Genomic DNA, 21417 nt, shown 5'->3' on the forward strand with positions numbered 1-21417 from the left:
TTAGTTAGAAAAATTATTGCTCTGTTATATATAACACAATTAGTGCAACTGTATACAAATAAAAGTCAAATAAAGCAAAATGATATACTCCATTCCTATATCGTTTTATAAAATTATACAACGCGCAACTTTGATAATATCATTCATTTTGAAGAAGCAGTAAATACAAATAGAATTCAAATTGAGGAAATGCGGAGTACGTTTGATAAAAATCCATTTTTTAAAGAAGAGGTTGAATATATACTTTATTTAATATTTCACACATTAAAGATGTAAAATTTTAAGATTCATAGACGTATGATTTTAACCAATTATAATGAAACCAGTAAGGTCATTTAAGTGAAATAAATACTTTTTGTTTCATTTCGTTATAAATTATTATGTTATACTAGTTATATAAAAGCATGATGCAAAAATTTTACCTATGTATGCCTTCGGAGGCATTGTTGCTTCAGCATATATTTTCAGTTCTGAAGCCAATTCTTTCAGTCCTTCGTCACTTATGCGTTTCGAGATAGGAACTCCATTATTTTTTCCTTGACAAAAATTTTCATAACTACCCAAAAAAATGGATTGACTTGAATGGGTGACACACATGTCATCGGATTTCAAATGATAGTAAGCTGTTGGGCAACCTATCATATCAAAACAAAAGTATAAACATTAACACACTGATTAAAATTTGTCATATGACAATAAATTCTTAGTAAGTATTTATCACTTAGGATTATATTATAAGGTATTTCTCTCGCCTTCTTAGCCTGCACGTTCAGCGCGTAATTGAGAGGTCCGCGGTTCGATTCCCGGGCAAGGCGTTGCTAATTTTTCAAGTCTCCTGCTTCCAAAAAAATACCTAACGTCTCTACAATATAACACGTTAAACACATTTAAAAGAAGAAAACTAAATCATAAGTATTATAATTTTGTATCTTACTATATGACTACCATATACCTTACTACAATGAAAACTATCCTTCCAGGTTACTGTATTGCATTACTTTTGTCACTTGCAACGTCTGTTCACTTTTAGTACACAGTATTTATTTTTGCATTGCACATATTGCCTGTTCTAGTGTATATGCCGATTATCTGTATCACTGTATTTGTTTCATTTCTTCGAGGTGTTTGTTGTTTTAATTTGTGGATTTCATGTTAAGGCAAAATAAAAAACATTGTTGTTTGAGGAAAGTATTTGTTTAAGACTTGAGTGCAAGAGATCCAGTAAAAACTAATGTGTAGCTACATCAGGAATAATTAAGTTTCCATTATTTAAATAAGCACACAAATCTCTGTATGGCGTTAATTTCATATGAAATAATACTTTTCTATTCGAGTTTTTCATTTTGAACAGGCCATTTTAAACATAAGATGTTGAGTTCTGTATTTTTAACTAGAGCGGAGGTTCCCATACTTTTGAAATTTCGTACCAAATCTATAAGAATCAAAAATATGTTCACCGTCATAAAAGTATTTTTCGATTAAAAATCAATGCACGTTTTAGCATGTATTAATTATTCATCGTGATAGGAATATACAATGCTTGCATGTTTTTGTATTAATTGATTGTGGAGTGTTTATAATCAAAGAATACATTTTAAATTTATATAATTCAATTATATTATTAATTTTTTACGTGATAATAAAGTATAAATATACCATACAATTCGCGAAGCTAAATTTTTGGAAAATTCTAGTACTGTAACCAGTCCTTTAACATAAACTATTGGACTAACTGTGACAACAAGGCTGCCCTCTGGTGAGTAGCAGAGAAGTACTTCAGTAAAAGCCAAGGCTCCCACTTGATAGTTTGTATCAGATTGTTGCTGTGTAATTTTGTTAAAGTTAAATGTAATGTTCGTGTGTAGCTTAAACCTGTTAATAAATACTTGTTACACTATACAGGGCTATTCTATGACCCTATCTAAAACGACCCCTTCACAAAGTGACGCCCAACGTTAATGTTTAGCTTTAAGAATTTTCCTTGGCTTTTGCTCACTTTCTTTTTCAGAAACAGTACTTGCAGCCACACCCGCTGGATATAACTCCTAAAACTTTAGGAAAAGAGATACCTTGCCCTTCAGGTATGATGTTTTTTTTTTTTTTTTTTTTTTTTTTTTTTTTTTTTTTTTTTGTGCCACTCCGATGGCCTATCAACAACAAATAGTTGTCGTAAATGATATGATTTGTTTTGCATTTAAACACTATTGTTCTATAATGTGTTAACCCTTAATGTTGAAAACGTGAAAATACTTAAATACGAAAACGTGAAACTACGTAAAAATATAAAAACGTAAAAATACTTTACTGTGTTCTTACAGTATATATGTATGTGGGATTCACCAATGCCCGATGCTGAATTAGAATTGCCCGTTGTGACGTAATCAGTATAGCATCACCCAGCGCAGTAAGAATCATCCCAGACAGCGCTGAGACCTGGTCGAGAGCGGAGGGCAGACGTGACCAGACGGCTCACGCGTCCTCAAGAGTTTATGAATTTAGATTGTGCTTTTGATGTTATGCCTTTAGCTGTGATGACTCTAGACGATCATACTATTAAAATGTTTGTGTAAAAGGACTACATCATTATGTTAATCCTGCATACCGTTAACTTCATCTTTACTTACTTTATCTTATTAAACCAATATTAAATATCCGTGCTCTCAATTCTCTGAGTTAAGTCAAATTCTACAAAAAAATATGGCGAACAATCGTGCCGCCTCGAATTCCAAAATGTGCGAGTAGTAAAACTGGGCTTTGAACTGTGAACTGAGTGAACTGTTCTCACAAGTTATTCGATTTATTGGATTACGCATATAAAGTGTGGATTACCCAATTGACGACGATCATCTGTCGGGTGAGTACAAAACTTTCTTTGCAATATGAAGTTAGTAGAAATTCTAGAATTGGAAGCAGCTTTAAAGAACAGTAAAAGTTCTGAAATCAAAAGTTTGCATAAGCTTATTTTTAATACTGATGGAGACCGAAATAACCGGAAAAGATTACGTGAATTTTCTGGCTTTATATTTAAACCAGAATCTGAAGAATTTAATAAGAAAATATATACAGTGCAGAATAGTTTTACTTTGAATGAGTTAATTAAAGTTTGCAGTGTATTGTGCATAAATTCAGAAGGTTTGAAATCGGAAGTCGTAACCCGAATTGTCTCTTTCCTATGTGATTTGTCTGTATTATTTGAAAATATTCTGCATGAAGAAAATAGTGATATTGAAGATGAAACTATTAATAAAATTTCTGAAGTAATGCTTGATGATAATCAAAGAGACAATCCTGGTTTTAATGAGTCTCAAGTAAATAATAGTATGCAGCTTCCAATTCAAGATCATTTTAAACCTCATCTTAGTTTTTCTGATATTGAAAGTATTTTTAATCTTTTTCTGGTAATGCATATGAAAATGTTGATAAATGGATTGATGAATTTGAAGATGTTATAAATTCTTTGAAATCAAGTGATTTGCATAAATTAGTTTTTGCTAAAAGATCGTTAAAAAGGTAAAGCGAAACTATTTATTCAGAGTGAACCTAAAGTTAATGACTGGTGTAAATTAAAAAAGCTTTTGAAATCTGAATATGGTAAAGCTTTTAATTCTGCTGAATTGCATGAAATGTTATGTAAGCGTAAATTAATGCCTAATCAATCTTTAAATGTGTATTTTTTGAAAATGAAAGAAATGTGTTCGCGAGGTAACATTGAAGATGCTTCATTAATTAAATATGTTATTGATGGTATTCTCGATTCTGTGGTTAGGAAAACTATACTATATGGTTGCGAAGCAATATCTGAATTTAAACAAAGGCTTAAAATTTATGATAAAATGGGATCGGACAATGATAAGTTTAAAAATCCGAAACCGAAAGTAGACATTCAAGTTAAAGATAGATGTAAGCCTACGTCATCAAACCGAAATCAATCTAACGTTAGTAAGGTCAAATGTTTTAATTGCTAGGAATTTGGGCATTATTCAAAGCATTGTGTTAACAAATCGAAGGGTGTAAAATGTATAAAATGTAAGAAGTTCGGGCATTATTCAACGAACTGTCCAGAGCGGAACCCCGAGACACAACAAGCAGCTTTATTACAACGAATTTCTGACAAGGATAGAATTATGAAGACTGTAGAAATAAATAATCATTTAGTTGATAGTTTAGTTGACACTAGTTCAGATGTAACGATATGCAGCGTAGAGTTACACAAGCAGATTGGTTCTCCTAATTTAAATTGTAGCGATATCACACTAAACGGAATTGAATCAAAGCAAACGTACCCCATCGGCTTTTTCATTTCTGATATTTCAATTGATGGTTTTTTACTTCGTACGAAAATTTATGTTGTTACGTCATTATGTAATCAAATTGTATTAGGTTTGGATGTATTGAGTCAGTTTAACTTCTCTTTTACCGAGAATGGCCTTCAAATAATTTCTCATCGGAATAAAAGTAATGTAAGCTTGATAACTGCTGAGTCATCTCGAAATTCTAACGTTCGTTGCGTTATGGGAAATTTGAATATTGCTGTGTCATTGAAGAATGTTTATGATCTTTCTCAGTCGTCTGACGTCTCCGTTAATGTAAACAAAAGTCCCGAAAGCGGAAGTAGCTCGACGTTTAATTACCTTTCGCATCTGGTGAATGCTATTTCTGTCAACGAGATTGATTTATCGCATATTTTGAATGCAGAACATAAAGAAAGACTGTGTAATTTAATTAATTCGTACCAGCCTCGGAAAAATAGACAATCTGACTTCAAGATGCAAATAAATTTATGCGATGATATTCCGGTCTGTCAAAATAGAAGATACATGTCTTTCGCGGAACAAAAAATTGTTGACGATCAAATTAAGGAATGGTTGAAAGAGGGCATAATAAAGCTTAGCAATTCTAATTATGCAGCGCCTATTGTTTTGTGTAATAAGCGTGATTATTCGAAACGTTTATGTATAGATTATCGGAAATTAAATAAGAAGATTATTAAAGACAAGTTTCCATTGCCTTTAATTCCGGAAGTACTTGATCGCTTAGAACAGTCAAAAGTCTTCACGATACTAGATTTGAAAAATGGCTTTATCCATGTAGACATAGATGAAAATTGGGGTTTTCATCCGCAGAGAACCCGTTGGCGCTGTTGTAATTTTTACTCGCCAAGCTCCGATGAAGCCGGGCCGTAAACGTGATTTTTAGTGCATGTAATTTCAAGTTAGCTGACAAAACAGTATATTAAGCATATGGTAGTAAAAATTCACAGATAATAAGCATGTAGATGTAAAACTAAACATTTAAACGTGATATACGAAAATAAACCCGTCTTTTTCATAATATATTTCACAATACAAATAACCTTCAACAGTAATCAAATTTTCTTCAGTAGCATTGTTAATAAAACTAGAACTTTATACATTTTATTATTTTTCAAGACTCATTTGAACTGTATTCCTTACACCAGCAGTGGTTTGCTAATTTTGATAACCATGGGGATACATCAAACTACTCTGTCATCTTAGATAATCAATAATATTTTTTATTTCAATTTAATCAGCTATTTATGTCACACCTGCCATCCTCTGAAAGGCTGTTGTTAGAAAAGCATTAACAATATAGTATCTTGTTAAAATTTTACGCCATAAGAATTGGAGCCGAGAACCGGCATCTATCAACGAAAACTTCTTTAATTATACGAAAATATTTCTATCTATTCGCTGTTAAAAAATTCAGAAAAAATAACGTGGAAAATTTGAAAAAAATAATAATAAGTAAGAGAAGAAGAATATAAATCTTGAAATGCGAACAACGACAGTAATAATTCAACAAAATGAACGCAAGAGGAATGGTTTCAACCTTCAAACGAGCGAATACAATAAATCCGATAGGTTACCAGGTTTGAACTATTATCACCAAAGTTGGCAATGTTTACATTTACCGGGTTCTCTGTGGAAGTGCTTCCGAAAATTGCACCAAATATACCGCTTTTGTAACACATAATGGTATCTACGAATTTCTTAAAGCTCCTTTTGGTTTATGCATTAGTCCAAATGTTTTTCAAAGGTATATTTATTCAGTATTTCGTGACTTGTTAAGTGAAGGTGTAGTAATTATTTATATGGATGATATAATCATACCGGCTAATGATGAAGATGAATGTTTAGACAAATTAGAAAGAGTATTCAAAACTGCTTCGGAGTATGGATTACAAATAAATTTCAAAAAGTGCCAATTCTTAAAACGTAAAATTGAATTTTTGGGACATGCAATTGAAAACGGAACTATTCGATCATCACCTTCCAAAACTGTTGCTATTCGAAACTTTCCACAACCGCGTAACTGTAAACAACTACAAAGCTTTTAAGGACTAACGGGATATTTTCGTAAATTCATTCCACAGTATGCTAAAATAGCTAAACCTTTTAGTGACTTACTTAGAAAAGGTATTGGTTTTATGTTCGATTCCGAACAACAGGAAGCGTTTTGCAGATTAAAAGAAATTCTCTCTCAGGCACCCGTTCTACGCATATTTAGGCAAGGATATCCATTAGAACTTCATACTGATGCTAGTAGTCAAGGCTTTGGTGCGGTATTACTCCAATTGTCTGATGATGGTAATTATCACCCAATCCAGTATATGAGTAAGAAGACTTCATCGCAGCAAGAGAAACTCTGTAGTTACGAATTAGAAGCCCTTGCAGTTATAGAAGCTCTGAAGAAATTTCGAAACTATTTGTTAGGGACTAAATTCAAAATTGTAACTGATTGTAGTGCTTTTCAGAAAACTTTAGATAAAAAAGATTTAACCCCTAAAATTGCGAGATGGGCAATGTTTATTGAAGAATTCGATTACGAAATTGTACATCGTTCAGGAAGCTAAATGAAACATGCTGATGCTTTAGGTAGAAATGCTTTAATTTTGACATCATACACATCCGATGTAACTGAGAAGATTCGGTTAGCACAACAACAGAATGAAGATGAACATGTGAAATTAATCAAGAATTTAGTTGAGAAGTGAGAAGAAAATGGATTCTTCGTGAGAAATGATATTTTGTACGAATTTGAAAATGGTAAAGATCTTCTAGTAGTGCCAGAATCCTTACAGAATGAAATCATACAGAAGGTACATAAAAAAGGTCACTTTGCCGTAGGTAAAACTCTGAATGCTGTAGAGCAAGAATTCTAAATTCCCAGACTGAAATGCAAAGTTGAAAAAGTAATTGCTAACTGTATAGAATGTATACTGTACAACAAGAAGCAAGGAAAAGCAGAAGGATTTCTTCATCCTGTACCGAAAGAAAACGTTCCTTTGAGTACGTACAATATCGACTTTATTGGACCTCTTCCATCAAAGAACAAGAGATACCAACACATTCTAACTGTTGTCGACGCTTTTACGAAATTTACTTGCTTCTATCCAGAGAAATCACCAACAACGCAAGAAGTTATTTCAAAATTGAAGCAACAACAGACTGAATTTGGAAATCCAGCCAGAATCATTTCAGATCGAGGTAGTACCTTTGTAAGGATTTTAAGTTTTACTAACGTTTATTTTATTTTAAATCTTTACTATCACTTCTTATTTTCTACTTCCGGCCAGAATTAAAAGCTTTAACTTATTTATGCAAATTTGTCTGGCGAACGCCAAGTACTTAAGTTGTGGCTTTTTGCCAAGCGAGAGAGAGGAAGGAGTTAGTCGAAGCAGGCCGCTTACCTTAGAAGTTTTACTCGGTTGCTGGTTGCCTTCTAGGCCAGAGGTTTAATCCTCGTGATAATTTTCAACGTATTGTAGTGTTAACAGTTCTCTGTACTACAAACGGCTTCCTGTTAATATTCGGCCAATCTTCCACGTAGGCCCTTGTTTATTATTCCAAAGTTAAGTTAGAGTTTAGTTAAATATTTTTATATTCTTACGTTCAGATCACAAGTAGTTGGTCTCTGTATTCCGAAGTACGGAAATTATTGTAAAGAGTGAAAAATAAAGGGTTTCGTATACCCTTCCTGTGTATCTTGTCTACTTCCCACATTTATTGAACATAGCTTTAGTAAGCTCCCTGTTCCGAGTCAGGGTCTTTGCATGTTCCCAAAGAAAGTAAGCGGAACATAGAACTTGATAGTGGCGCCCAACGAAGAAGAATAACCATGGCCGAGTTCCAAGAAGAACCTGTGCTGCCTGCAGAAGCGGCTCAGAATCCAGAAATGCCAGCTGCCGCCCTGGAACGATTTGGTTACATCGTCCTAACCATGCGCGCATCGATGAAACCAGAAGCAACATTTAATGGAAACTCACCGGTTACCAGTTTTTTGGAAAAACTAGATGACCACTTCATGCTCTACCCCGTGCACGAGTTTCAGAAAGTTACCTTAGCTACCAGCGCTTTGAGGGGCCAAGCGCTTAATTGGTTCAAATGCATAGGCATTTGGGTCTCTTGGGTCAAGCGGGAAGTCCCACCTATACTTACGAAAATTTCAAGACTGCATTAGTAAAAGCCTTCCCTGTCGTAAGGGATCGTGCGAAATTAGAAACGGAACTTTTCAGCATATATCAGCAAAGAATCGAAAATCTCTCAAGCTTTATTTTAAGAAAAATTTACGTCTTCAAACTCTTGTATGGAAACCGTCCGGATCCTGAGATAATTCAAGTGATTTTGCCGAGGTTACTTCCCCAAGTACAAGACTTTATTGAATTAAGGAATCCGACTACACTGGAAAAGTTATTTGAGCTAGCAATCCAGTTTGAAAGTAGAAAAACGGCGGACATTGAAAGAAGACGCCAGTATCAACAACGAAACCAATTTGGTGCGCCAAGACCACAGCAAAGTCAAGCACACGGCTACGGAAGCAAAGCGAATCAGTGGGCAAGGAAACCCGAGCATCCAAAAACAGCCGGCGAACGTCGACATTTCAATAGCAATCCAGGAAAAAAGTCTCAAGGCCAGTGGAAAAAGAAGGAAAGCATGGAAATGAAAAATGATTTAAACTAAAACGGATTTCTGCTGACGGGAGGGTGCGGAAATCCGAAGGCCAAGAAAACCCCTCTTCCTTCAAGTTAAATACAGTAATGGTGAAAAATTTGACTCTTCCGAAGATTGAAGTATTGGTGAATAATATCCCAGCCACCGCACTCCTGGATACAGGCGCGCAGAGTTCCTGTGTTGCAGAAGATTTTTTTAGGAAGTATTTTTGTAAATATCGCATATATAATTCGGATAATACCACAGTGTTAGCTGCGCAAGGAGAAAGATGTAAGTGCATAGGTAAATTACCGCTATACGTCCGTATCAAGGACGAACAAGTAACAGTTATGTTTTTTATAGTAAAGAATCTGCAAGCACATATTATCTTAGGAATAGATTTTCTTTCAGAGGCACAAGCAACGCTGGATTTTAATGAAGCGTCCCTTAAGCTGACCATGAAACCAGTTCGAGAAGAAAAATCGGAGCCGCCGATGTTAAATCTTGACCACCTGCCTAATGAAGAGCAACAAAGAATCCGACAAGTGGTAAGTGAATTTGGTTCTTTATTTAGTGATATTCCAGGATTTACTCAAGTTACTTACCATAGTATTGACACCGGAGATTCAATGCCAGTTCGCCACAAAGCATACCGGTATGATAAGAATAAAGAAAAAATTATAGAATGGCACATCAGCGATATGCTACGTAAAAAGATCATAACGCCCATCTCAAGTAGTTATGCTAGCCCGGTGGTTTTATGTAAGAAAAATAATGACTATCCATTGACACATCCAAAAAGGTGGCGATTCGCGATTGACTACCGTAAATTAAACTCCATAACTAAATATCCGGTATATCCGTTACCTATTATTGAAGAAATTCTAAGGAACATAACGTCTACCAAATATATGACGACTTTAGACTTAACGACTGGTTATTTTCAAATAGGGGTTAGACCGGAGGACGTGCCTAAGACTGCTTTTATAACCAAGTCTGGCACTTATGCATTCCTGAGTATGCCGTTTGGCCTTTCAGGGGCACCGGCAACATTTCAGCGATGTATGGACATTGTGTTAAGGCCTGTTCTTGGAAAGTCCACATTTATCTATTTAGACGATATCATTATTACTAGTGATAATCTGGACCAACATGTACAGGATTTAAGACAGGTGTTTTCTTTATTAAATGAGGCCGGTCTAAAAGTTAATGTCGAAAAGTGCAAATTTGCAGCCCCTGAATTAAAATATTTAGGTTACAAAATATCTCAGAAAGGAATCGAGACAGACGAATCAAAAATAATCGCTGTACAAAAGTATCCGCCTCCAAACACTGTGAAGAAGCTCTCTTCTTTTCTAGGACTTTGTTCATATTATAGGTCTCTTTATAAAAGATTTTGCAGCTATTGCTGAACCATTGTTAAAATTAAAAAGGAAAAAGGCAAGATTCTCGTAGACGGCCGAAGCCAATAGTGCTTTGGAAAAATTAAAACAAGCATTAACGCAAGCCCCTGTGTTGAAATTTCCTGAAAAGGATGAGAATTTAGAAATTTCAGCGGATGCTTCGGATTATGCGGTAGGAGCGGTACTTTCGCAAAATCAGCAGCCCGTGGCATTTTTTAGTCGAACTTTAAATCAAACAAAGAAATTATTCCGTGACTGAGAGAGAGGCACTTGCAGTTCTGTTAGCAGTGCAAAAGTTCCGAGTCTATTTTGGAAAGGCGCCAATAACAGTGTACTCTGATCATGCGGCGGTAACTAGATTGTACTCAGGGAAAAACTTATCCCCAAGGATAATAAGATGGGCACTCAAGCTACAAGAATATAATCTGGTAATCAAGCATACCCCCGGAAAGGAAAATATCGTAGCAGATGCCCTATCCAGAATAAAAATACATGAAGAAGGTAATACTGTAAAGGTGGCAATCCTCACAGCATGTACAATAAATTCCCGAGAAACTGTAATAACCGAACTGGGTAAGGATCCTGAGTTTGGAAGCATTTATGAGGATTTAAAGGATCCTGAAAATTTTAGCCACCAAGATATTGTGGCGATAAGAAATAGGGCGGCCCATTACGAACTAATAGATGGTCTATTATTTTATACAAAAACTACAAATTCCAACAACGAATTTCGACCTGTTATCCCAGCTAGTCTTAGATTAAATATCCTGCATAAGTTAAATGACAGCCCTTTAGCTTCTCATGCTGGTATTCGAAAAACTATCCAACGCGTACGCGAGACAGTCTATTTTCCTGAACTGCAAAAGTTAACAAGGGCGTATGTCCAGTCCTGCCCAACATGTCAAGCAGTTAATTATATTAATTTCCGCCCGGCCGGGTTTCTAAATAGTATTAAATCCGAATTTCCAAATGAAATAATCGGCATCGATTTATTGGGCCCTTTCCCAAAAAGTCAGTTAAATAAAAGTCGCTATCTCCTTGTTATGGTTCATCATTTTAGTAAGGGGACCGAAATTGTTCCCTTAAAACGAGCCTCCGCGAAATTAGTTACTGATTCTATTTTAAATAAATATATTTTAAAATACGGGGCGCCCCTAAAAGTTATATCGGATAATGGTCCTCAATTTGTAAGTAATATATTTGAAGACATGTGCCAAAACCTGGGCATACGTCATTTAAAAATGGTTCCGTATCGGCCGCAATCAAATATAGCGGAACGGGTCAATAGAAATATAGTGAAAATTATCCGTAGTTATGTTAAAAATTTTCATAAAAGCTGGGATAGCTATGTCAATGAATTTGCTTTCGCCCTTAGGACCGCAAAACATGATACAACGGGCGAAACTCCTGCTGAGTTATTTTTAGGCAGAAAGATTATAACGCCGTTAGACAAATTATTTTATGTGCAACAAAGAGCCCCAGAATTTAAAATGGGTGATATAGAAAAATTAATTAAAGAAGCAAAAAAGAATACTGAAGTAGCACAGAGAAAGCAAAAGCTTTATTATGATTTGAAACGACGGGGAGTAACTTATAAAGTAGGAGATGAAGTATTAAGAATTAAGCATTTCACTTTCTTCAGCACCAGAAGATAAAACCGCCAAATTTTTTCCACGATTTGAAGGACCATATGTCATAGAAAAAATAACTCACGCTGTAGTGGTGTTAAAAGCCAGGAATGGTGAAACATGATCCGCAAACATTGATCAAATAAAACCGTATTATGATCGTAATAAAATGCAAATATTCAAAGATCTTTTGCAGGATCCGGCACGGCAGGCACAAGCTCCAGAGGTGAAACAGCGACAAGTACAAGGGCAAGCCATTAGGAGGCAGGAGCAATTGAAAAGAAAGTTTCCCCGTTGGAAAATTGAAGGTAACAAGAAAGAGAAGCCGTTCCACCGTCCAAAAAAGAGAGCTCACGACCACCCCCAGAATGAAGAAGGGAGAAGTACGACGAATGCAAAGAAAGCCAGGAGAAATAACGGCAACTATAACCCGGCTCCCAAACGGAAGATCTACTCATCGGACAGGACTCTCCGCAGCAAATGTCGCCGAACTGCAAGAGGTCCACCAGCGGCGGAGGAAAAGATACAAGGAAAATTTGAACGGCCGGCAACGAGGTCCAAACAGGAACGCGAGAGAAGTGTCCCGGTTCCGCCAAGACCAGCTGCTATCAAACGGCCAAGACCACAGGCAGAGGCGAAAAAGAAGGTATTCAAGGGTGACCGAACTGGAGGAAAAAGGAAGCTTCTAGACGAAGGACCTGAAGGGCGAGCCCGCACAAGAAGGAGGATAAATCAAACTAGAATCTTCGCTACCTTCCAGGACTGGGCTGAGAAAAGAATGTCCGAATATCACAAAGATAAGTAAAATTTTATGTTACTTTGCAAACTTAAGTTAATCTTTCATTCTTACTGCAAGTAGCAGATTTCAAGAAGTTTTACCTCATGTGAGGTCTACCTTTATCGCCAAAAAGGCGAGAAATGAGTTGTTACCTATTTTGGTATTATGTTTTTCAATTACTCGCGAGTAAAACTAAAGTTGATGTATAATAGGAATGTGTAAATACTTGAATATTGTAAAAGTTATTCTATAAATTTTATTTAAAACATTCTGGCAAGAAAGAAGTTTTAGTCTGAAAGACTTTTGAAATGTAGTATTTCAATGTAGAAGAATTGGCACTTGCTTGGGAAAGAATAGAAGTTAACAATGTACTACTAATGTATGTCTTAAAATGCGTAAAATTAACGGAATGTTAATATGTTCTTATATACAATGTGAACTGTTATTTTAAATGTTAAGAAATGCTGTGATATGGTAAAAGTGAAAGTAATGCACAAAATTTTTAACTTATTCGTGTGACTGTAAAAAGACCAAATTATGGTGAATATGTGTTAAAGGTTGAATGAATGTAGTTAGGCTCTCTGACGCTACACTTCAGAGTTAGCCACTTTCAGAATAGTACCTCAGGGTTTAGAGTTGAAGATAGGGTGTGTTACGAGGTCTTGTTATGTTGAATTTTAACACGTTAGTGTTTTGATTGTAGGCGGCAGTGTTGAACACGTATACATAAACACATTCGTGTTTGGTGTTTTCTTTTACAACACATGTCAGAGAGCACGGGGAGAGATAATTAAAATAAAGTCATGAATGAAATGAGAATGTTAAGAGAAATATAAATATTCACTTGCCATTTCATTGTGTAACATTTCATTAAACTAGTTTTCCTTCCAGATCTCTGGAAGGAACCAGATTTGAATAAAAGCTCCTGTTTAGATGCAGTACAGATGAAAATTGGTTGTCCATGGAGCTGATATTGTAAAAACAAATTTTTTTTCAAATTTCTAGTTTGTAGTGAGAAATGTTTGTAAAAGATTGGCCTCGCGTTAGATTCTAGAGCTAAAAGTTTTCAACAATATCGTTTTAGACCTCAGTTTCAAAATAATTAACTCTGGCGGAAAGTATGTAAGGATCTTAAGTTTTACTAACGTTTATTTTATTTTAAGTCTTTACTATCATTTCTTATTTTCTACTTCCGGCCAGAATTAAAAGCTTTAACTTATTTATGCAAATTTGTCTGGCGAACGCCAAGTACTTAAGTTGTGGCTTTTTGCCAAGCGAGAGAGAGGAAGGAGTTAGTCGAAGCAGGCCGCTTACCTTAGCAGTTTTACTCGGTTGCTGGTTGCCTTCTAGGCCAGAGGTTTAATCCTCGTGATAATTTTAAACGTATTGTAGTGTAAACAGTTCTCTGTACTACATACGGCTTCCTGTTAATATTCGGCCAATCTTCCACGTAGGCCCTTGTTTATTATTCCAAAGTTAAGTTAGAGTTTAGTTAAATATTTTTATATTCTTACGTTCAGACCACAAGTAGTTGGTCTCTGTATTCCGAAGTACGGAAATTATTGTAAAGAGTGAAAAATAAAGGGTTTCGTATACCCTTCCTGTGTATCTTGTCTACTTCCCACATTTATTGAACATAGCTTTAGTAAGCTCCCTGTTCCGAGTCAGAGTCTTTGCATGTTCCCAAAGAAAGTAAGGCGGAACATAGAATCTGATACCTTTACATCGAAAGAATTTTCAGCGTATTGTACTGAAGAAGGAATAGAACGTGTCAAAATTACTACCGGTATTCCAAGAGGTAACGGACAGATTGAGCGAATCCATAGAATTTTGATTCCTGTTTTGTCAAAATTATCACATGAAGATTCAACGAAATGGTTTAAGTATGTTCCAGATGTTCAGAGAATAATCAACAGTACGACTACGAGAAGTACGAAATATTCACCGTTTGAGCTTCTCATAGGCACGAAAATGAAGAATAAAGAAGATTTGAGAATTAGTGAGATATTGAATGAAGAATATCTAAAGCAATTGATACAAGAACGTGATGAAATAAGAGAAGATGCGAAAAACAACATTTTGAAGATTCAAGAAGAGAATCGTAAGCAATTCAACAAGAAACGTAAGAAACCGAAACTATACAAGATTGGCGACTTGGTAGCCATTCAGAGAACTCAATATGGGATTGGTTTGAAACTACGACCTAAGTTTCATGGACCGTATAAAATCATAGCTGTTCGATCAAATGACAGATATGAAGTCGAGAAAGTAGGATGCCATGAAGGACCGAATTTGACATCTACTGCGGCTGACCATATGAAGCCATAGTCAAATTGATTTGATGTTTGTTTCAGCTCAAAACCTAAGGACCTGATACTCTCTTTTTTCTTTTCTTTTTTTTTTTTTTTTTAATTATCTTTTCAGGTACATGATAGTGATGCCCATTCAACAGACATCGAGGACGATGCCTCTTCAGGCTGGCCGAAGCTGTGGGAGTCACCAATGCCCGATGCTGAATTAGAATTGCCCGTTGTGACGTAATCAGTATAGCATCACCCAGCGCAGTAAGAATCATCCCAGACAGCGCTGAGACCTGGTCGAGAGCGGAGGGCAGACGTGAGCAGACGGCTCACGCGTCTTCAAGAGTTTATGAATTTAGATTGTGCTTTTGATGTTATGCCTTTAGCTGTGATGACTCTAGACGATCATACTATTAAAATGTTTGTGTAAAAGGACTACATCATTATGTTAATCCTGCATACCGTTAACTTCATCTTTACTTACTTTATCTTATTTACTTTTATTTCTTTCTATTAAATAAACCAATATTAAATATCCGTGCTCTCAATTCTCTGAGTTAAGTCAAATTCTACATGTATATCTTTTATGAATATTGTATTATCCTGAAGTGATTAAGAAATTCTTTCATTTTGTTTACACATAATGAGTTCTCGAGAACTGCATAATCATAATATTCAGTTTTGTTTCAAAATGGTAAATGTGGTATAATATAATAAGGTACAACATATAGTCAAAGCGAGGCATTTTAAGAGTAAAATTCTGTATTAGAAATTGTTATTATAATATGCTGAATGTATTCAATCTTATAAACGTAGTTTCTATTTGAGCTTGACGAACCAGTGACATGTTTATCACGCTGTTGCTTCCATAACGGTTTTATTTATTGATATTTTTTCTTCCATTTCCGCTTACATTATCAGGTTCAATGTTCCGTCTTACTTTCTTCGGGAACATGCAAGGACCTGACCCGGAACAGAGAGCTTACTAAAACTATGTTCAATAACTGTGGGAAGTAGACAGGATACACAAGAAGGGTATACAAAACCCTTTATTTTTTTCTATTTACAATAATTTCCGTACTTCGGAATACACAGACCCACTACTTGTGGTCTAAACGTAAGAATATAACAAATATAACTAAACTTAACTTTGAAGTAATAAACGTGGAAGATTGGCCTTATATTAACAGGAAGCCGTATGTAGTACAGAGAACTATGAACACTACAATACGTTTAAAATTATCAAGAGGATTAAACCTCTGGCCTGGAAGGCAACCAGAAACTGAGTAAACTTTTAAGGTAAGCGGCCTGTCTTCGACTAACTCCTTCCTCTCTCTCGCTTGGCAAAAAGCCACAACTTAAGTACTTGGCGTTCGCCAGACAAATTTTGCATAAATACGTTAACGCTTATAATTCTGGCCGGAAGTAGAAAATAAGAAGTGATAGTAAAGATTTAAAATAAAATAAATGTTAGTAAAACTTAAGATCCTTACAACATTGCTGAAAATTGTTTATATTTCATGATTTAAAGAAGCGTAAGATTCTTTCTGGTAAAATGTTATTTTTTTTATGCAGATTGATATACGTTTCAGATGTGCGTAATTCTTTTAATTTCATAATTGTATTGCTAGTCATGAATGTTTTATTTTGTTCTTTGAGAATAGAAATAATTAACGGAAAAGGATTTTATCAATGTTATTTAAACTGTGCTATTTTTAAGCCCTGTAAAATGTTTTATTTTAAGGATGAGAGTCTTTTTATATATTATTTTGACACTGTGTTACTTTTGATAGAACTAACTTTAGTATAGTGCTATTCTATGGTAAAATTACTAAAAATCGTTTCTGAGTAAGGTGACCTCATTACAACCTTCTAGTTAGTGCCACAATAAAGTGTTTTTTTTTTCATCGAAGAATTTATTTTAAGTGAAACACGTCATCATGTCGTTTTTTGCTAAAGGACGTAAACAAGATATATGTGTTGCAGCAAAAGAACTTGGTGTGAATGTTACGGAACAAATGACAATAGTTGATATTAAGGACGCCATTTTAACGAGTAAGGTATATAATGAAGAGTTCATTAAAGATCTATTTTTTAGCATTATTGCGAAACGAAAAGAAATAGAGGAACGTGAATTTAACGAAAGAAAATAGCGTGAGGAACGCGAATATAACGAAAGAAAATAGCGTGAGAAACGCGAATATAACGAAAGGAAAGAGATAGAAGAACGCAAGCACGAGCTGGAGAAATTGAAAATACAAGTAGCTAGCTCAGGTGCTAGTCATAATTCCGTACCTGCTTTGAAACTCACTGACACGGATATCCCTAAGTTACAATTACAAACTTTAATTCCTCACTTTAATCCAAAAAGTGATGACATGAGCCTTTTTCTCACTTTATTTGAAAGGCAATTAACAATTTTGAACCTACCTCAAGGGAAATGGGTAGTGTTTCTCTTAGGTTTGTTAGCTTGTAGTGTTTATATTTATTTTAACTAACATTTACTTCAAGTTTAAGCTATCTTTCCTGTCAAGCCTTTACTTTCCCCTAGAATTGCCAATGCCAGAGTATGTAAATCGTAGTAGAACGCGCAGAGTATTCAAATTTTTAGCAGAAGTAATTGAGTTTAAATAGAAGGAAAGCGAGATTGTAAGTGTGCTTCTTGAATCACGAGCGGGAAGGTTGCTTGGTAGAAAGTTTAAGAACCGCGCGTTTCGGCCTGTGTGCCTATTTCGACAGTTCGTTGAATCTTTCAAATTCTTAATCAGAAAGTTTGCTGAATCTCAGCTGTATCTTAGAACGCGGTTAAGATAGTTACGATTATAGAGCCTCGTAGATAGTGACTTCGTTAGTTATTCATCCTGTCATTTATTTTTAGTTGTACTTTTCTATTTTTGTTAAACCGCCGGGTCGGCGTAGTTTGTGAGCGTCAAGTGAACGCAACTGTGATTTCTAAAGTGAAATAAAAAGGGAGTTAAACCCTTCTTCAGAGTCTGTGTAATTTCCAGTTCATAGCAGTCACTACTACTATTGCTGACAAGTTGGGGCCTCCCAACATCACAAGCTGATGACGTTACAAAACTGATTGCAAAGGAATCTGCTGGTGAAACACAAGATTATCACAACATTAAAATATTCTCCCAAAGCGTTTTAAATTGAGTGCTGAAAAGTTTCGACAGTTATTTTCGCAACATCGCAAAAGTCCTGATAGTACTTCGCGAGATTTTTACTTTGATTTGAGAAATTTCTTTGATGGCTGTATTTGCGAATTAAAAGTCAGTACTTTTGAGAAGTTAAAGGATTTGATGATATCAGACAGGATTTGATGATATCAGACCAAATTAAAAGACGGTCCCTATCTGAGTATAGAGAACATTTTGTGGATCATTGGTCCGAGTGGACTGATCCGCTTCAAATGGCTGATAAGATTTATATGAAGAAGCTAAAATCATCACGAGTAGAAATGTCAGTAATAACACTCCAAAGCCGTCTCAACATAGTGGTCCTAAAAATACCCCTCAACTTATTAAAAACTCAGCGACAAGGAATTCTCGCATGAGAGAAGATCGACCAACTGTTAGTTGTTATGGTTGTGGAAAATCAGACGTTGTTAAAGCTAAGTGTCCAACCTGCTCTCCTTCTTTAAGTAAAGAATCAGCCGACTTCAAAGCAATAAACTTACATACAGTGTCTGTAGAGACACCTCACACGACTCTTTTAAGAGTAAAAATCAATGGATTTACGGAAATTGTCTGTGCTGATACTGGAGCTACTCACACTATGGCGGGAGAAACATTATATAATCTCTTGAAAGAATAAGGATCAGAATTTAAGGAAACTACTATGAAGGTCACTCTTGCGGACTTCAAAGGAACGAAGAGGTCCACATGACCCAGGTAGACATTCACATTGAAGGAAGATCATTCCGCATAACTTTATTTGTGCTTCCCTCAGCAAAGGGATCAGGATCGGATTTTCTTAGAAGCGCTGGAATTGTTTTAGATTTACAAAATCATAGTAGTTTTACCACAATAATCCGCAACAAAAGTATAAGTTAATTGATGATGATTCTAAACCCCATGATCGAACCGAATGTCCGTCGGACGTTGACACTGTAATGTGAAAGACAACATCTGTCGGCTCATCAAAGATCACAATTAAACGAACTATTGAGTCAATATACAACTACCTTCCAACCAGGGAGAGGAGCAACACCTTTCATAGAACATCTAATTAAAACTGGAAACCATCCCTCAGTAGCTGTACCACCATATAGAATGAACCCTGATAAGAAAGAAATCTTAAAGACAGAAATTGACAAGCTCTTATCTGAAGGAATAATTGAAAAATGCGAATCCCTTTATGAATACCCAGTTGTTTTAATACCGAAACCTAATGGAACAGTACGCCTCTGCATAGATTACAGTAAATTGAAAGCGATAATAGTTCCAGATTCCTACCTACTTCTGAGAATGGATGACCTGTTACATGAGGCCAAACCTACTCCTTTCATGTCAACCCTTGATCTTCGTGAAGGTTCATACTGATGATTAAGACAAGACAGCATTTGTATGTTCCTTCGGAACATATCGTTTCTTACGAATACCCTTTGGTCTTCGGAATGCCCCAGCAACATTCCAGAGATTGATAGACCGTTTTCGAAATGGACTTGAGGACATCCTAACCCTCACCTATCTGGACGACATAATCGTGTTGTCAGAATCATTCGAGAAACACCTTTCCGATTTCAAAGCTGTTTTCGAAAGGCTTTTGCTCTTCAAACTGCACGCAAACAGAGAGAAATGCCACTTCGCTTCTTCTCGTGTAAAATATTTGTGATTTTGGATCACACAAAAAGGAATCGAAGTTGATCCAGAAAAAGTTTCCTCTATGCAGAGAATTCCACCTCCCAAAAACATCAAGGAACTCCAATTCTTCCTTCAAACGTCTTCTTGGTTTAGACGATAAACACAAAACTTCGCGGAAATATCACGACCTCTTAGTGATTTGACGAAGAAGAAAGTCCAATGGGAATGGGTTTTAAACCAGCAAAAAGCATTTGAAACTCTAAAAAACTGCCTCATAACACCTCCTGTGTTGAAGCAAGGACATACGAAAGTGTATCGAAATAAAGCAAGTTCAACGTAAAAAGCAATATGATAAAGGAAGGCGACAAGTGTTTTATTCACCAGGTGATAAGGTATGGGTCAATTTACATCCCGTTAGCAATGCAAAAAACAAAAAGACTTCAAAGTTCACACCAAAGCGTGACGGTCACAGAAATCACCTACTTGTCCTCTCAAGCCTTCATAAACTATCAGAACCCATAGAAATGTACCATACGTCTGCACTAACACCTTTCAAAGACTCGTCCACTTCTTTCATTCTTCCGCTCAGGAAGAGAGGTAGACCGCCAAAAGTTACTTTGCATTCCCGAAATAATCAAGAACTTGTGGTTCCGGACAGTGCTCCAAAGAGAGGTCCGCTTGCCCAGGAACCCCCCCTCCGAAAAAAAAAAAAAACTGAGACTAGAGACAATGTTACAAGAGCTCCCAAATCCTCCAGTTCTGTCTCCTTGCCGGGACGTCTGGGGAGCCATAGCGGGAGTTGTAACCAATTCTTTAACATAAACTGTTGGACTAACTGTGACAACAAGGCTGCCCTCTGGTGAGTAGCCAGAGAAGTACTTCAGTAAAAGCCAAGGCTCCCACTTGATAGGTTTTGTCAGATTGTTGCTGTGTAACTTTCTTAAAGTTAAATGTAGTGCCCGTGTGTAACTTAAACCTGTGAATAAATACTTGTTACTTGTCATCATACAGGACTATTCTATGACCCTATCTAAAACGACCCCTTCACAGTGTTCATTTCAGTATTAACCCCAGAGTCGTAACTAGCATATAGCCAGTGTGGACGCCACCATACGCGCCGAAAAATGGAATAATTATATGTCTGAAGATTAAAATAAAAGAGTGAAAGGGGCGACATTTTACATTTATTTTGAATATTCACTTAAATTGTTTGCGTAAATCTTGCACACCTTTAAAATAATGAAATGCACTATTAGTGGTACAAGTACCACAATTTGATAAACTCTGTTTTAGAGGATTATATCTTAAACTAGTAAACACATCGTAACTGCTGATCTTAAAATTTTCTCAACGTTAAATTGAAATCTTCATACAAAGACTAGATTGCAACTTATTTTTAATTTTGTAATTTTAAAAAATATTTCTTAGCTTTTATGAAAATTTAACGGTAACGGATTTCACGTGTTAGACTGTAATTTAAAGTTTTCAGAAACGAGAGTGCGGATGCCTTAGCGAAAGAGGCAACTTCAAGTACTTGAAATACAGAAAT

General features: G+C 35.8%; 1 protein-coding gene across 8 annotated transcripts in view; it reads right to left on the reverse strand.

Moving 5' to 3' along the window:
• Positions 1-21417, reverse strand: part of LOC118199492 (uncharacterized) — a 60213-nt gene that overhangs the window by 31470 nt on the left and 7326 nt on the right. For all 8 annotated transcript variants that reach the window (XM_035371371.2, XM_035371370.2, XM_085810918.1 and 5 more), the window contains exon 2: positions 423-635. In XM_035371371.2, coding sequence (XP_035227262.1) covers positions 423-635 — 213 coding nt within the window. The remainder of the gene's footprint in view (positions 1-422; positions 636-21417) is intronic.

This window comes from Stegodyphus dumicola, chromosome 2, assembly GCF_044657685.1.
Source record: "Stegodyphus dumicola isolate Sdum_Otavi_A_Nest chromosome 2, ASM4465768v1".
NCBI lineage: Eukaryota > Metazoa > Arthropoda > Arachnida > Araneae > Eresidae > Stegodyphus > Stegodyphus dumicola.